The following is a 15,610-nucleotide window of genomic DNA, read 5'->3' as shown; positions in this document are numbered from 1 at the left end:
ATAATGGAAGCCAAACTTGAAACCACCTTTTTATTTGCAACCATTGTTCAATGCTATTTCTCCATGGGAGCTCAGGACCGAGTACTAGGTTTTGTAGAACTGGTGTACATTGAGACAAAGATTTGTAATGCAATGTTGATGACAGCTGTGCCTCCTGTTCTGCAGCAACTAAGGGTACCTGTTTCACCGGTTCCCGAGTTGGAGGGTCGAGAGAGCCCATCAAATCAGCTGCAGTCAGCTTAAGAGGACCAGAAGATACCACACTGTTGTTTGAATCACGCTTTGAGAGTGGAAATCTCCAGAAAGCTGTCAGAGTGTGAGTAAGAGGAACTATCTGGGACCAAGAAAGGAGGAAACTTTTTATGTATTAAGGCTATGATTGATGGGGACCCTCAGGCCTGGAGGCCAAATATGGCCTTCCAGGACTTTCTGTCTGGCCCTTGGCTACACCCCTCACTGGCCATGCACTGCACCCTACTCAAGTGCTTTTGTTTAGAATGTGTCTTTGGACTATGATGATTTGTCTTGCTTTTTTGGATGGAGAGATGTATGCATGTGTAGAAACGTTTGGGTGGGTGAAATGTGGCCTATTGTACAAAGGTAAGAATCACATTTGTTGTTCTGCCCACCATTGGACTGAAAAAATTCCCCACTCCTGGCTTAGGATGACAGTTCTCTTTAGCTTTTTCTATTTTCTTGCATTGGTCTCTCACATTTTGAGACTTGTCTTTAAGTACTAGAGTGCCCACAACAAATGTGTCAGGTGAAGCTTATCCCTCTGATGCAATCCTTCACAGTTCAAACAACTTTTGATATTATTGAATATCTTATGACCAGTTTGTATTTATTATGTTACATTATTTTAAATACCTTTTTAATTCTTGCAGTTCTGTGGACAGAGTTAAATGTGGGCAATTTGACTAACTTCAACAGTACTTCCTAAAAAGAGTCTTGTGGTGCCTTAAAGCCTAACAGTTTTATTGTGACATAAACTTTCTGTTAGTCTTTAAGTTGCCACCACAATACTTTTTATTATGTAATACTGTTACAACAAATTATCCTCTGGAATTTGCCTTGGTTTACTTTGTTAAGTCAGCATTTCATCTTATTCCCAACACCACTGAATTGTAAATGCTAGTTTGCTGAAGTTACCAACGCTTTCACAGTTGTACGTGCATGAAAATGTCTGCCTGAAACCCTGATGAGTCACTTTCAGTCAATGCCATACTGAGCTACATGGACCAATGGTCTGACTCAGTATAAGGCAGCTCCTTGTGTTCGTATTTTAAGTCTTGAACTAAATATCATTAATAAAACAAATGTTGTAGATAGGTAAGAAACCTGTTGCTCATGGAAGTTCTAAGGATAGAATGCTTTTATATAAGCAGAGTTTCCTAAACAGCATCTAATTCACCAGTGAACTTGTGTGAGTGATTAAAATAACATAGAATATAGAAAATATAAAAAATACTGTGCACAGCGTATCAGAGTTATTTTTTAATTTTGGTAGTAGAAGCCACTTCTCCCCTGAACTATGAGTGCATGTGCTATTTTTGCAGTGAGCTTCCAATTCAGTAGTTCTTGCACATACTCTTAAACTTTTTTTAAAGCTCAAGGAGTGTGGAGCTCCAGTCCAGTCTTGTTCCTTCACTGTCATAGAATTGTAGAGTTGGAAGGGGCCACTAAGGTAATTGAGTCCAACTCCCTGCTCAGTGCAGGAATCCAAATTAAAGCACACCTGACAGATGGCTTTCCAGCTGCCTCTTGAATGCCTCCAGTGTTGGAGAGCCCACCACCTTCCTAGGTAATTGGTTCCATTGTTATACCACTCTAACAGTTAGGGAGTTTTTCCTGATGTTCAGTTGAAATCTGGCTTCCTGTAACTTGAGCCCATCGTAATTACATAATGCCCAATTCAATGTCTTGGCAATCAGCACATTATGTTAATGCATTAATTAATATGTGTGTATGCACACACACACAATTTCCTTTATGACCTGAAGAAAAAGTTGAAGCACAATGTAATTTTTTCTGATTGTGTTTTGTGTTTTTTATAAATTTGAAACAATGTAGAGCCCTTAGTTAATGGGCAGCACAGAAATGTCATAAATCGATCAATCAGGTTGCAGTGCTAAGAAGAAAATATTTGTAATCGCATTAGTCAAGGCGTGGAGTATTCCCACCTCCCCCCTGATTATACCTTAGACTTATTTACATAGGTTTGGCAGAGGATCTGTTAGCTCTCATGTTGGTTGTGTGTGAATAAAGGCTGTCTTATACCAATGCAGTTCTCACTTTCCCATTGTCTACATAGGAAAAAGATAGCTTTGTAGTTAATCTCGCAGATCTATGGACTAGAAAAGAGTTTCAAAATTATTATTGCTTTGGGATGTGCATTATTCTAATTCTCTGAGCTGTAGGGGCAGTGCTACTGGGTTGGATTTCCCTTGGATGAGAAAGCACTGGGAACTGGTTCTGTAGTATTCCTTTTTTAGGGAAAGTGATCGAGAGGGTTGTGGCGCCCAATTGCAAGTACTCTTGAATGAAACAGATCATTTCGACCCATTCCAATCTGGGTTGAGGCCTGGTTATGGGGCTGAATCAGACTTGGTCACCCTGATGGATGACCTTTATTGGGAAGGACAGCGGAAATGTAATCTTGTTATTCCTACTTGATCTCTCAGCGGCTTTTGATACCATCAACCATGGTATCCTTCTGGGCCGACTTGGTGAGATGGGTATCGGAGACACTGTTTTACAGTGGTTCCGATCCTATCTCCATGGTCATTTTCAGAGAATAGCATTGGGTGATTGTCTTTCAACCCCCTAGCAGTTGTGCTGTGGGGTACCATAGGGTACCATCTTGTCCCCAATGCTGATTAACATCTATATGAAGCCCTTGGGAGCGATCATCAGGAGATTTGGGGCAAGGTGTCAGCAGTATGGTGGCGATACCCAGCTCTATTTCTCTGTATTTCTCGGGAGAGGCCATGCAAGCCCCAGACCGATGTTTGGACTTGGTGGTTGGCTGGATGAGGGCCAATAAACTAGGTCTGAATCCTAGCAAGATGAGGCACTGTGGGTTGGTATACCCGAGTTTGGATAATTGGTCAGTTGCCTGCATTGGGTGGAGTCATACTCCCTCTGAAAGAACAGGTTTATAGTCTATGAGGGTGCTCCTTCTTGTTGTATAAATTTGTATATTTGTTAGCAGAGAACAACAGCAATCTGAAATGCGTGTGTGCGGTTACCTAAGAAAGCAGGTTTTTACCCTGCATTGAGATCACTGAGACTTAAGACTTAGTAAAATAAGAAAAACTACTTTATTTATAGAAATACATAATAGATAGAAAGGCATACCTAGTTCTAACTAACTTAAGTTGGAGGTGCAATGCCCAGGCTTGGGAGTTGCCCTCATGGCTAGGAGAGAGAGAGCAGAGACAAAGGTGTCTCCTGTCTCTCAGACAGTCGGAGAAGAGAAGAAGGAAAGGGCGGAAGGAGGAGGGGCCAGGAAGTCAGTCAGAGCATCACAGGTAAAGGTAATCAAGCCTATCCATCTGGAGGACCTTAACTCTATCTCCCTTCTGGAACATAAACAAAAGAACAAAACAGGAGTTGCTCTTGCCCCACTTCCTCCTGGATCCATCTTTGTCACGAGAGGCCTAGGTGACCTCAGTGGCTAGCAGTGCCTTTTACCAGCTTTGACTGGTAAGATAGCTGCAGCTGTTTCTGGACCAGGATAGCCTGACCACTGTTGTCCATGTGCTGGTAACCTCCAGGCTGGATTACTGTAATGCATTCTATGTGGGGCTGCCCTTGAGGTTGGTCCAGAAACCACAACTGGTGCAAAATGCGGTGAGACTGCTCACTGGAACAGGATATCGCCAACGTGTCACACCACTGCTGAAAGAATTGCACTGGCTGCCCATTTGCTACCAGGCCAAGTTCAAGGTTCTAGTTTTGGTGTACAAAGCCCCATACAGCTTGGGACCAGGATACCTGAAAGACCCTCTTACCCCTTATATACCCATTTGATCAGTGTGCTCTGCAGGTGAGGGCCTCCTGCAGATACCATCTTATCAGGAGGTGCACTCCACACAATAAAGAAAGTGGGACTTTATTGTTGTGGCACCTACCCTTTGGAATTCCCTTCCCTTAAATATTAGATAGGCATGATCTGTGTTATCTTTTTGGTGCCTACTGAAGACCTTCCTCTTTCAACAAGCCTGTTAAGTAGAGACATCCCAGTCTGTGTTGGAATTGCTTTTTAAGATGTTTTTAAAGTTTTTTCTAAAGATGTTTTTAAATATTTTGTTTTAATATATTTTAAAGTGTTTTAAAAAAATGTTTTAGAGTGTTTTTAGTATTTTGTTTGCTGCCCTGGGCTCCTGCTGGGAGGAAGGGTGGGATAATTTTTTTAATAATAATAATAATAATAAGCTACTTACTGGAGTAATGGTAAATTCTAAAGTGTAGGTGTTTTTCATAACAACCCCTTCTAATACAAGAAAAATGAATTTTTCACCAGTGCAGACATTATGGTTCCAGTACCAAGCCAGCTTTTTTCTCACCACCACCATGCTGCTTTGCTTAATATCCAGTATGAAGAAGAGTTCTAGTGGACTGAAAAGCTGCTCACTTTTTTGTGACATTTTGGTTGGTCATAATAAAGAAATCTTGTTATTTTTTTTATCTTGTTATTTTTTAAAATAAAAATGGCAGTCTAACCCTTAGCCATGCACACTAGTGTAACCTACCTCTTCCTCTCCATACCTTATTTGTTAGGTTTCTCCCTGAGAACATCATCATAACATCATCATCCCTGCTGTGAAATAAGTGGCAGTGTTTCATCCTATCCCTTCTCACAATACCACCGTATTTATTCTATATAAACAGAGCATAAGCGGAGGCAAAACATTAGATACTAGATCTTACTAGATAACAGATCTGCTACTCCAGGTCAGATTCCCAGACAGATGCCTTACGCCCCAAACTGCCTTCTGCCATCTTTTTCTGTGTCATGTTTACACACGTTCTTTCTCAGCTGGAGGACATGGGAGTTAACTCCATCAAGTTCTGATAAGATGTCTCTGTCTAAGTACTCAAGAGAGACCTCTAGATATCAGGAGACCATAAATAACGGATTGTTGAAGGCTTAACCCTTTGCCCACACCATAGTCTCTGACTCCCCACCACCAGCAGCTATTTAGTTAAAAAAAAAAACACCTACATGCCAAATTTCATGTCTAATTTGGCCCTGAATGCGGACATTATAGCTTCAACATCCAGCCAATTCTTTTCTCTCTCCCCATCCCTGTGCCTGTTTTGCTTACCTTCCAGCTTGATGAAACGTTCTGTAGAATGCAAAAGCCTGCCCACTATTTTGTAACATTTTAGTTGGTCCTAAGCAAGTTTTTAGCCAATTGTGAATTTAGGAATCTTTTGAATGGATCAGCAGCCTCTGTGTTTTGCACCTCCCATCAACCATCAATTCAGGCAAACAATCATCACTTCATTTCTCTCAGCTGGTCTGTGACCGAAATAAATTCATTCATTCATTCACTTCATTTCTCTAAGAAAGAATGGCTGGCCAATAGCCATAACCATATCAACCCAGCTGCTTCCATTTAATTTAATGAAGTGAAGTTAGAGTGCTTCCAGACAACCTATTTATTGAGCATTCTTCCTGATTAGTTGTGGGAAGGTTAGACAACATTGCATCAAGCAATATGTTATCCCATATTATCCCATGCTTTCCAGTGCCTTTTAAAATTTCTTATTGCAGAAAGTCCAATCTTCTGGCAAGGCGGGTTGTTGTACAAGGCCTCCAAGTCTTCTGTAATTGTGCAATCTGAATTTGGTGGTATGTCATTGAATCCCACCTGAAAATAGTGACAGTCTGGAAGTGTCCTAAGTCTGTAGAACTTTGGTGACATGTTATGTGATTCCCCATGTAGGGGAAGGTTTCTGCTGGCTTCTAATGCATTTTTTTCTGATTGCTGCATTTCAGAGGCGAGTATGAATATGAACTCACATTGCAGACAGATCTTTATACCAGCAAGCACACGCAGTGGTACTATTTCAGAGTACAAAATACTAGAAAGGATGTCACCTATCGTTTCACTATTGTTAATCTGATGAAAGCCAAGAGTCTCTACAGCATGGGGATGAAGCCTCTCCTGTACTCTGAGAAGGATGCCGAGTCTCATGGTGTTGGCTGGAGGAGAGAGGGTAGTAACATCAGATATTATAAATATAACACAGAAGATGGTCAGACCCTATATTGCCTCACCTGGACAGTGTGTTTTCCACATAACCATGACACATGTTATTTTGCTCAATTCTATCCCTACACTTATTCAGATCTACAGCACTACCTCTTGACTTTGGTAAATGATCCACTCTGTTCTCAGTATTGCAAGCTTCGCCCTCTGTGCAACAGTCTAGCTGGGAACACAGTATACCTTCTCACTATTACCAATCCATCCCAAAGTGCCATTATTACTGCTACAAAGAAAGCTATTGTACTAAGTGCCAGAGTTCATCCTGGGGAGACAAACAGTTCATGGGTGATGAGAGGCTTCCTCGATTTCATTTTAAGTGATTCCCCCGATGCTCAGCTCCTCCGGGATCTCTTCATATTCAAGGTTGTGCCCATGTTAAATCCAGATGGAGTAATTGTTGGGAATTACCGCTGCTCACTGGCAGGAAGGGACTTGAACAGAAATTACAGAACAGTACTGAAGGAATCCTTTCCTTGCATTTGGCACACTCGGGCCATGATCAAGAGGTAAGTGACAAAGCATTTTATGAACTGGATCTCAATACCTGGGAGCAGAATGGGTGGACTTTAGAACCATAAAAGGAAACAAAAGCCCTTCTGTCATATTATAGCGCTTTTGTGACTAAATTTAAATATACAATAATTGTATATTTTGTTCAAATTGAAAATATTATGTACATTTGTATTGCTAGCATAAATAGTAATATTGAATTTAGATTGTCTTGGAATGCAGGTTGATAAGGATCAAGGAGGAAAAGAAGTGGTAATTGAGACAACTAAAAAATGGAGTACTCTTCTTCCCTGGTAATCATAGAAAGACCAAAGCATCTGTGAACATGAGGAAGAAGGGTGTGCATGAACAGAGATCTGTCCATGGATAATTTCCATGGCAGTTTTATGTAGCATATATCACTATAGTTGTCCAACAGAGTAATCCTATACTTACATTATAACTAAGGAATGCAATGAGCAACAGTCAGAGATTGAAGCACATAGTCTCTAAACCTGGATTAATGTTTGTGAGAGAATGAGAGGGAAGAGGAGAATGGTGCAACTGGGTGCTCAGCCAGTGCTCATGCTTCAGCCCCCTCTCCCATGGGAAAAGAGAGGAAGACTACTGTGTCTGTGATTATATGTACTTCTTCCCTCTTGGGGGCTGTAGTGGATCTCTGTCAGAGTGTGAGGCTGTTATTCTTCTCCTTGTACTTGGACTGTGATCCTGTAAGGCAAAAATGCTTTTTAGAGTTTGGCCAGCAGTGGCAATGGCTGGAGTGTACTGCCTTTTGCTAGCAGAGAGTTTATTTGCATTTGGCACTGAGTGCCTCCCCCATGTAGAGGTTGCCCCACTCTTGCAGAAGGAAAGAAGGTTAGAGCCAATACAGTTTGGACAAGGCACAGTATTCACATATGGCAAAAGGGGGATGGAGACATAGCAGATAGTTGCAGTAACACATACTCCCCTTGTCTTGCTTCCCTGGGTGGGCTGCTGTATCCTGGCACCCCATTATTGGAGTGGAGTTTATTGTTGGGTGTTTGCGTCCCATGTTCCAAGGTAAGGTTCTAGAAGAGACGTTTTAACAATGTCCTCAAACTCCCATGTATGTTGTGAGTAGGGATGGAAGGATCTATCAATTTCAGTTCTCTCTGTTTCTCATTTTCCCGATCTTAAATTTAGTTTGCCACATTTCTGCTGGAATTTGTGGGTTTTTAAAAACTTCATGAAAATTCATGAGCATTTTAGTGTGAATTTCTCCCAATAAACACATTTTCTATGTAATTTTGACTAATGTACAGTACACATTTTTGCAAACATTTTCCCTAATGTAATGCATTTTTGTATGTTATTGTCACCAATATATTCATTTTTCTAAACATTGTTTGACTGGAGAACTGTATTACAAAATTTTGAAAAATGCGAATTTCAAAGGATAGCTGTGTTTCAGTTTTCATATTGTTTTGGAAAGTGCAGATTTGATAAATTCAGCTTTAAATGCAAACTGAATCGAATTTCTCCCCCATCCCTGGTTGTGAGGCTAGGCTGTTTTCTGCAAAGTGCCCTTTCACCATAGTTTCCTATTACCCAAGTTTTCTCTTGTGAGCTCTAAGTGTGTATGACATGAGGCTAGAGAAATATAGCCCCATCTTGTGTGTCCTATCATTTGAGTTATGATCTCCTTGTGTGAGGTTTATAAACTAGTGTGCTGCGACTGGTTGCTGAGTTACACCATATAGCTAATTCCCTTATTTTTCCACCCAAGTTTTTTTCAACAGGAACAGATATTTACCCTGGCAACGGGAGGGAACAGGGGCTTTTCCACTTATGTGACTTTTACCCTAATAAAACTCTACTTGGAAAGACATTTTTGTCAAGTAGTAGGACAATCAGGTTTCCAATGACTTTTTTGGAGACAAGCACATGATTTTCTTTCTCGTCCCAAAATTAAAATTCATGCAGTCTCAAATCTATTTTTGAAAATACAATCATAGCAGCTCATAATGGAGAAAAAGGGATTACTTCAAGACTATACACCATGTTTTTGGATATGTGGTCGGAAAATCTAATAAGATTCAAACACCAGTGGGAGGGGAACTGGTCAGCTGAGCTTGATGATGGGGACTGGCAGCAACTATGGAATGCACGATTGGTGTTCGCTTCCTCTCATCAAGTCCACGAAACCATGCTAGAAATGGCTCACCACCGGTTTGCCATCCCAGTGTGCCTGTCATGAATGAACCCACACCCTCTCCCATAATTGTTGAAGGGGGTGCGATTCATTAGGCACATACCACTATATGTGGTTGATGTGTGAGAAAATGCAAGTTGTTTGGATCTCCATTTTGAAGAAATTGAACAAATAACTAAACAGAATATTGACAATACACCACAGTTAGCCATTCTAGATCTCTTTACAGATTCCAACAGAGATGTGCAGTGTAAAATCCTCATGGGCCATTTGCTCATGGCAGCATGTCTCACAATCGCAAAGCGCTGGAAAAACCTCCATGGGGCCTCATTCCGCTATTGGTCCCAGAAAGTCTGGCACATAGCTTTTATGGAGAAGCTAATCTTCAAACTCTGACAAACTGGGGAGAATTAAAGAAAGAAACTTTTGTCGACTCTTGGTACCCCTTCATAATCTATGTCAGTCAGGCAGCTCATAGCTGGGCTCCACCTACCCATTATACTACTACTTGGAACACTTAAACCACAAAATCTCCTTTTATAAGAAATTGATATACCTAAAAGAAAGAAAAGGAAGACAGAAAAAATGGCTTTTTTCTTTTTCTGGTGTATTATTATCATCATTTCATTTTATTATCATTATTTGAGAAGCATGCCTTTGCGAGGGGGGGATTCAGTTTGGATAGGGGTTAGAAATTAGAAATTGGAGTTAAGGAATACATCAGCAGAATGCAGATTTCTGATGTAAGGCCTCAATTTTATTTATTTATTTATTATTTCAATTTATATTTCCCTATGCTTTTAAATCATAAACTAATCCTTTTTGCTCGTTATATTACCTGTATGCTGCATCATTGTAAATCATATGTTGTAACAATGTGGATGGGCCAGTTGATTATGATGAAGCGGTTATTCCCCTTCTCCTATTGAAGTTAATGAGAGGATAATTTTGGGTGTCAGGGCTGTGAGTGTGGATTGAAGGGATGTGGGGTATGATGTAAATGTGCTTCTCCCCCTTGCCACCCATGTCCCACCCATGACTGCCCTTTTCGGCTGTTCCACTGGCATATCTTCACTGCTCCAGTGGAGTGTTCCAGTGTCATATTGTTGAAGTTCTTCCAGCGTATCTGTCACTGTGGTGCCATCTCTGGTGTTCTGTCTCTTAGTGAAACTTCAGTCTATCCTGAAGCCCCTCAGCTGGAATAATTCAGTGTAGGAATGTGTCCTTAAATCTCTTTCTCCCAAGTGTGGATCCTTGTCAGGCCAGGTGGGGTGGGGTGGGGAGGTTGGGCACTGGCCGAGGGTCCCTGTGGCTGGAGATGGGTAGATATAGCTTCTCATCCATGATTCATGCTAGCATTGGGTCATGGACCGTGCATCCTGCAACACAATGTTTGCATGGATCGCGGAACAGGAGCCACCCTCCCAGGAAACACTCCTCCCCCCACTGGCATGGACTTAAAATAGGTCCAGCTGCGCCACTTCCCATGTTGCTGCATTAGTGTGCCAGCATGCTGTGCCACCGCTGCTGAGGGCCCACTGCAGTCTGGTGCCCAAGGGCCTTCTACAATCTGGTGCTGGCCCTGAACCTTGTAGATCCAAAATGGCATGAATGATTATCAGCAGGCTTCAGGGGAACCCCAAGGCTTGCAAAAGTACAACAAAATAATTTTAGGGGGGAAAACTAAAGGGGGGAAAAATCCAAAAACAGATAAATGAGGATTGAGCATAGTCAGTGGGCACAAATGCTGACTGGCTATTTGGAGGAAACTAGAAAACAGGGCTGGGGTAGGGAAATAAAATGAAGGATACTGGAAAAATGCATGGCTCACAAGTTCTCTGAACAGGAACTCTGCAACTGGGTTTGTTTTCAAGTGACATTTCATGTTTTATTTCAGTTTGGACTTGAAAACAATTTTGCCACAGACGCTAGCCAGCTGAACTAAAATGTCATAAAAAACAAACTTCCTGTCTGTCGCCTTTCATTGCATTGCCAGAAATCAAAACAGTTAAGTAGCTTGTCCTGAATCTACTGGGCAGGAATATGATCACTACAATATCCCCCTTTGCTAGCAGAGCCCCCGGTAGACACCATGGACCCCTTAATGTGGCTGTGGGTGATGGTGTAGTTCTCTGGAGTTCGTCCTCAGTTCTAGCCCTGTTGCCTCTTTACTAGCCAACATTTTTGTTGCTGGTAGGACACCCAGAAGGCACACCTTGCCTTGTGGAGATCATCTTACTTCCCAGCAGTCGGACTTGTTTCCCATTACCTTGTTCTTTCTAAGCCCACAGTGGCTCATGAAGTTACTTCCTGTGAGTTTAATCTTATAGTTTCCATGATTTCTTCTTCAAGTGACACGGACTTACATTCCATCCATCTACCTTGCAAATGTTTTTATTCTCCTGAAACAGGAACCAGAACAAATATGTTGAATGTGGTGCTCTGGACATTGTCTTTGTGGGACCATTAGTCCTGCTGCAGAACTCAGTCCCTTGTCTTGGGTTTAGGCCTGTGGGCCAAGGGCTTCATATGCAGACCTTTTTCTGCATCCTGGTAAGGAGTTGGCTGACTATTGTGATTGTCTGATCCTTGCTTGTCCGCACTCCCTCAGAATGTTCATTGGCAGGCTTCTGCCATGATCCTTTCCTGTTGTTGACTGTGTTTGTGCTGTTAGGAGATTTTAGCTCTGAGGAAAAACTGATATAGTTTGTACAGGAATCAGTTGCTGTTTTCTTGGGCAATGGCATCATCTGACAAAGGAGACCCGTGGTCTCTGGTTATGGTGATGTTATTATATAATTTATGCCATTGCCATGTGTTGTTCAGTGCTTTCCATGCATGGCTAATGTGAGGATGGCACTGGTAGGCAACATTGTGATGGTGAATGGTGGCAAAGTTGCCCAGAAAGCTGTGGGAATGTCTGCCAGTGTTGCTATGTTGTCTCTTGTTTGTATAGTTATTCTGGTGCTTTCTATTTGTTGCTGCGACTGCATGGGATTGCAACTACATTAATCCAGCGTTAGTGTTGGTATAGTGACCACAGGAATAATGGGAACATAGGATCAGGTAGCCCATTTTCTCTACATAATGAGGCTTTGAATGGAGACCTAGCTTAAGGCATTTCATTCATTCAGAAATGTTCATAGAATTTGTCCTGACTGGTTAACTCTTCCATATCAGTAGGAAAGAAACATAATATGGTTATTTATGTGCAACCAGCTAGCCACTTATGTACTTAATTGGTTTTTGGTTTCTTTGCTTGCACCCCTTCTCTGCAAGAGTCCTTGAGGAACGTGAAGTTCTACTGTACTGTGACTTCCATGGGCACAGCCGGAAGAACAATATCTTCATGTATGGCTGTAACAACAAATATGCACGAGAGCAGTTACTCCATGAACGAATCTTTCCTCTTATGCTGAGCAAAAATATTCCTGACAAGGTGGGATCTGAGCATAGTTTATAGGCAGATCTTGTTTGTTCTGAATTATGTGCTGGATATTTTGTTGCAATGTGTTTTCCCATTTCAACTTGTTTACTCAGTGCTGAGGGAAGCATGTTTCCACATCTCCAACTGGGTGGTTAATTGTTTTAATGAGAAGGTCTATACATTTCCTTAAAGTTGTCCATTTTATCTGGACTATGATGCTCAGATTTTTCATCACTTAGCTAACCTAAACATACTGACTTATACTTTTTAAGTTCAGTAGTCCCATCCTTGGAGTGCTGTGCCAGTAGAAGATGCATATTGAATCTGGGGTCTTTTTTTTTTCTATTTGAGCTAAAATGTTGTGATAATTTCAGACAAATTCTTCAGTTGGTTCTTATATGAGAATAGTAAAACAATGGGTGATATCCTAAGTCATACTTGGAGTAGATCCATTGAAATCTGTGGACTTGTCCATTGGTTTAATTGGGTTTATTTTCTTACATTTATATCCCACCTTTCTTTCATCAAGGGCCTCAAGGCAGCATACATGTGGTCCCCAGGTGGTCTCCCATCCAGGCACTGACCAGACACAGACCTGCTTAGATTCAGCAAAGTGGTGGCCTCATGTGCTTTCAGACCATACCCTGGGCAGTGATGACTAATGTACGATATCATCTAATTTGTCCATATTAGTTAATCTACACATAGAATGGACATGGTTGATGATAATTTAGAGAGACAGGATCATATTGACTAGGAAATAATTTCAGTAAAATATCAGGAAATTTTTCAAACACGGTATTTCAAGAAGAGGAGTCTGGTTGGCCACTGTGGGTTAGATGGGCCCTTCATTGATCCATGAGGGCTCTTATGTTCTTAACAGAAAGAATAAATTAGTTCCACGAATACATTCTTATTTGATCTATCTGGATGTTCAGTTTTCTTTCAACAGCTGTAAGTTTCAGGTCCAAAAGTGTAAAGAAGGAACAGGACGGGTTGTGATGTGGAGAATGGGAATACTGAATAGTTATACTATGGAATCTACATTCAGTGGCTCAACATTGGGTAAGTGTGTCTTTGCCCAAGACCACAGTAGGCACTAACTGTCAAAGAAAGGGTGGTGGAACAGTACCGTACAGTAGTGGGGTGGAGAGCAGGAGTGGCTGACCTTTTTTTGGCCAAGGGTCGACATTCATCCTTTGGCAACTCCAGTGATCAATTTTACCCAAAGGGAAATAACTTCCACATCACTGCAAGTTTGTGGTACAAGCAAATTATGCAATACAATCAAAATGCAAAATGATTTTCTTCACCTTCATCAGCAATGGTAAGACCTAGAAGTTACGGATATCGAAATAAACTAAGAAGTTTTTATAAAAACAACTTGAGATGTCACACCAGATTAGATCAGGAAAAAAAAACCAAGATACATATACACCGTAGGAAAGGTTCTAAAAAGCACAAAAGCAGCTCCCTCTGTGAATATGGTGTGTGTGAGAGAGAGTAGTAACAAGAAAAGCCTAAGAGCCTTTCCAAACACTGATAATTTTCTGGGAGGTGTGTGCAGCTATCACTAATCTGCCTAGATGGAGGTTGATCTGCTCTACCCCCCAACCAGGGCTGGCATCAGACTGTAGAAGGCTCTTGGGCACCAAACTGCAGTGGGCCCTCAGCAGCAGCTGCACAGCACGCTGGCACGCTAATGCAGCAACGTGGGAAGTGGCATAGCCGGGCCTATTTTAAGTTCATGCCAGTGGGGGGAGGGGTGTTTCCTGGGAAGGTGGTTTCCACTCTAATCCATGCCAGTATTGTGTTGCGGGGTGCATGGTCCATGACCCAATGCTAGCATGGTTCAGGAGCAACATCTACCCATTGCCAACAACTAGGGTTGCCCAGTCAGAAGCATCCCAACCTGAGATTTCAGGGGCAGGCCCTAGTGATATCAGAGGGTGGGTCCTAGTGATATCAGGGAGCAGGCCCTAGTGTTATCAGGGCCGGGCCCTAGTGAAGTCACAGGGCGGCACTTAGTGATGTCATTCAGCATGATACATTAAGCATCAATCACAGTTGCTTGGAGCATACAATTAAAAAAAAATTCTCAGATTGGAAATTAAGATAGAAATATTAGCTAAAAGATGGAGCCTGGGTAGGGAACATTTAATCTAGCCTACTTGCTTTCGGCAAGAAGGGTTTAAGTGCCCTCAGGCCAGGCCAGTCACCAGAAGGCCATTATAGGAAGAAAGAAGCTTAGTGTTGTGGAGATGTTCGATGGGAGCATTTGGGAGTAAAGATGGATGCCCCTGAAGGCTGCAATTCTAAACACACTTGCTAAGAGACTAAGCCCCATAGAACTCAACAGGATTTACTTCTGAGTAGATATAGTTTGGGTTGTGCTGTTGGTAAAGCTTGACTAGGGAATCCTGCGTAGACATTCATATCCAAGCAGGGCTGGCAACGTCCTGCCTGGAATGCCCTGCCCTTATCTTTTAACATAGCTGCTCCAAACTTCTTTACAGATTTGACCCTTCACTTCAGAAAGAGGTCTGAGAAATGAGTAAGAGTAAGAAGATTCTCTACCCTTTCTGTCTACCCTGTGGGCTGCTATAAACTCACTTTGACAGCCAACCCAATTCCAGTGAGTAATAATTGACAGAGAAAACACACATGGTTTGGTCTACCTTCACAGGCAGCAGCTTGGGAACAAGAATTGCAGCCATACTTCCAAATATGTGAATTATCTTTTACTACTACTGGGCAAGAAACAAACTGCCATGCAACCGACAAGGTGCATCATCAGTGGGTTTTAGGGGATTGAGCTGAGCTCATGGAACCACTGCTGTTGCTTCTATGGATGTAAGGAAGTGAGGTTAAAGGTAAATGAAATGCAGAGAAACAAAAGACAGTGATGCTTTCCTGAACACAATATCATACCAACCGCAATAGGATTCCTATGGGTAAGGCAGACAACTCAGCATCCCACAACCAGTCAGGATTCATAACCGAAAACCAAAACTAAAACAATCCTGGCAGCCAGTCAGCCAAGGTCACAGAAATCCCCATACAGCACAACCTGAACCAGGGCTGCAGTTAATGCAGAATGCTGTGGCACGATTGCAGACATGAGTGAGATCCTATCAGCATATAATACCTCTGCTCTGAAATCTGCATTGGTTGCTGATTTGCTACCAGGCCTAGTTCATGGTTTGCTTTCCATGT

At 41.9% G+C, this 15,610-nt stretch overlaps 1 protein-coding gene across 16 annotated transcripts in view; it reads left to right on the top strand.

Annotated features, from left to right (window-relative positions):
* AGBL2 (AGBL carboxypeptidase 2) overlaps positions 1–15,610 on the top strand; it is a 57,707-nt gene that overhangs the window by 9,522 nt on the left and 32,575 nt on the right. For all 16 annotated transcript variants that reach the window (XM_061609453.1, XM_061609449.1, XM_061609455.1 and 13 more), the window contains 4 exons: positions 166–316; positions 6,011–6,790; positions 12,247–12,406; positions 13,333–13,459. In XM_061609453.1, the coding sequence (XP_061465437.1) occupies positions 166–316; positions 6,011–6,790; positions 12,247–12,406; positions 13,333–13,459 (1,218 nt within the window). The remainder of the gene's footprint in view (positions 1–165; positions 317–6,010; positions 6,791–12,246; positions 12,407–13,332; positions 13,460–15,610) is intronic.

The sequence above is a fragment of the Rhineura floridana genome, chromosome 2, assembly GCF_030035675.1.
Source record: "Rhineura floridana isolate rRhiFlo1 chromosome 2, rRhiFlo1.hap2, whole genome shotgun sequence".
Classification (NCBI taxonomy): Eukaryota; Metazoa; Chordata; class Lepidosauria; order Squamata; family Rhineuridae; genus Rhineura; species Rhineura floridana.
Note: the sequence above shows the minus strand (reverse complement) of the source record. Positions and strands in the feature narration are given on the sequence as shown.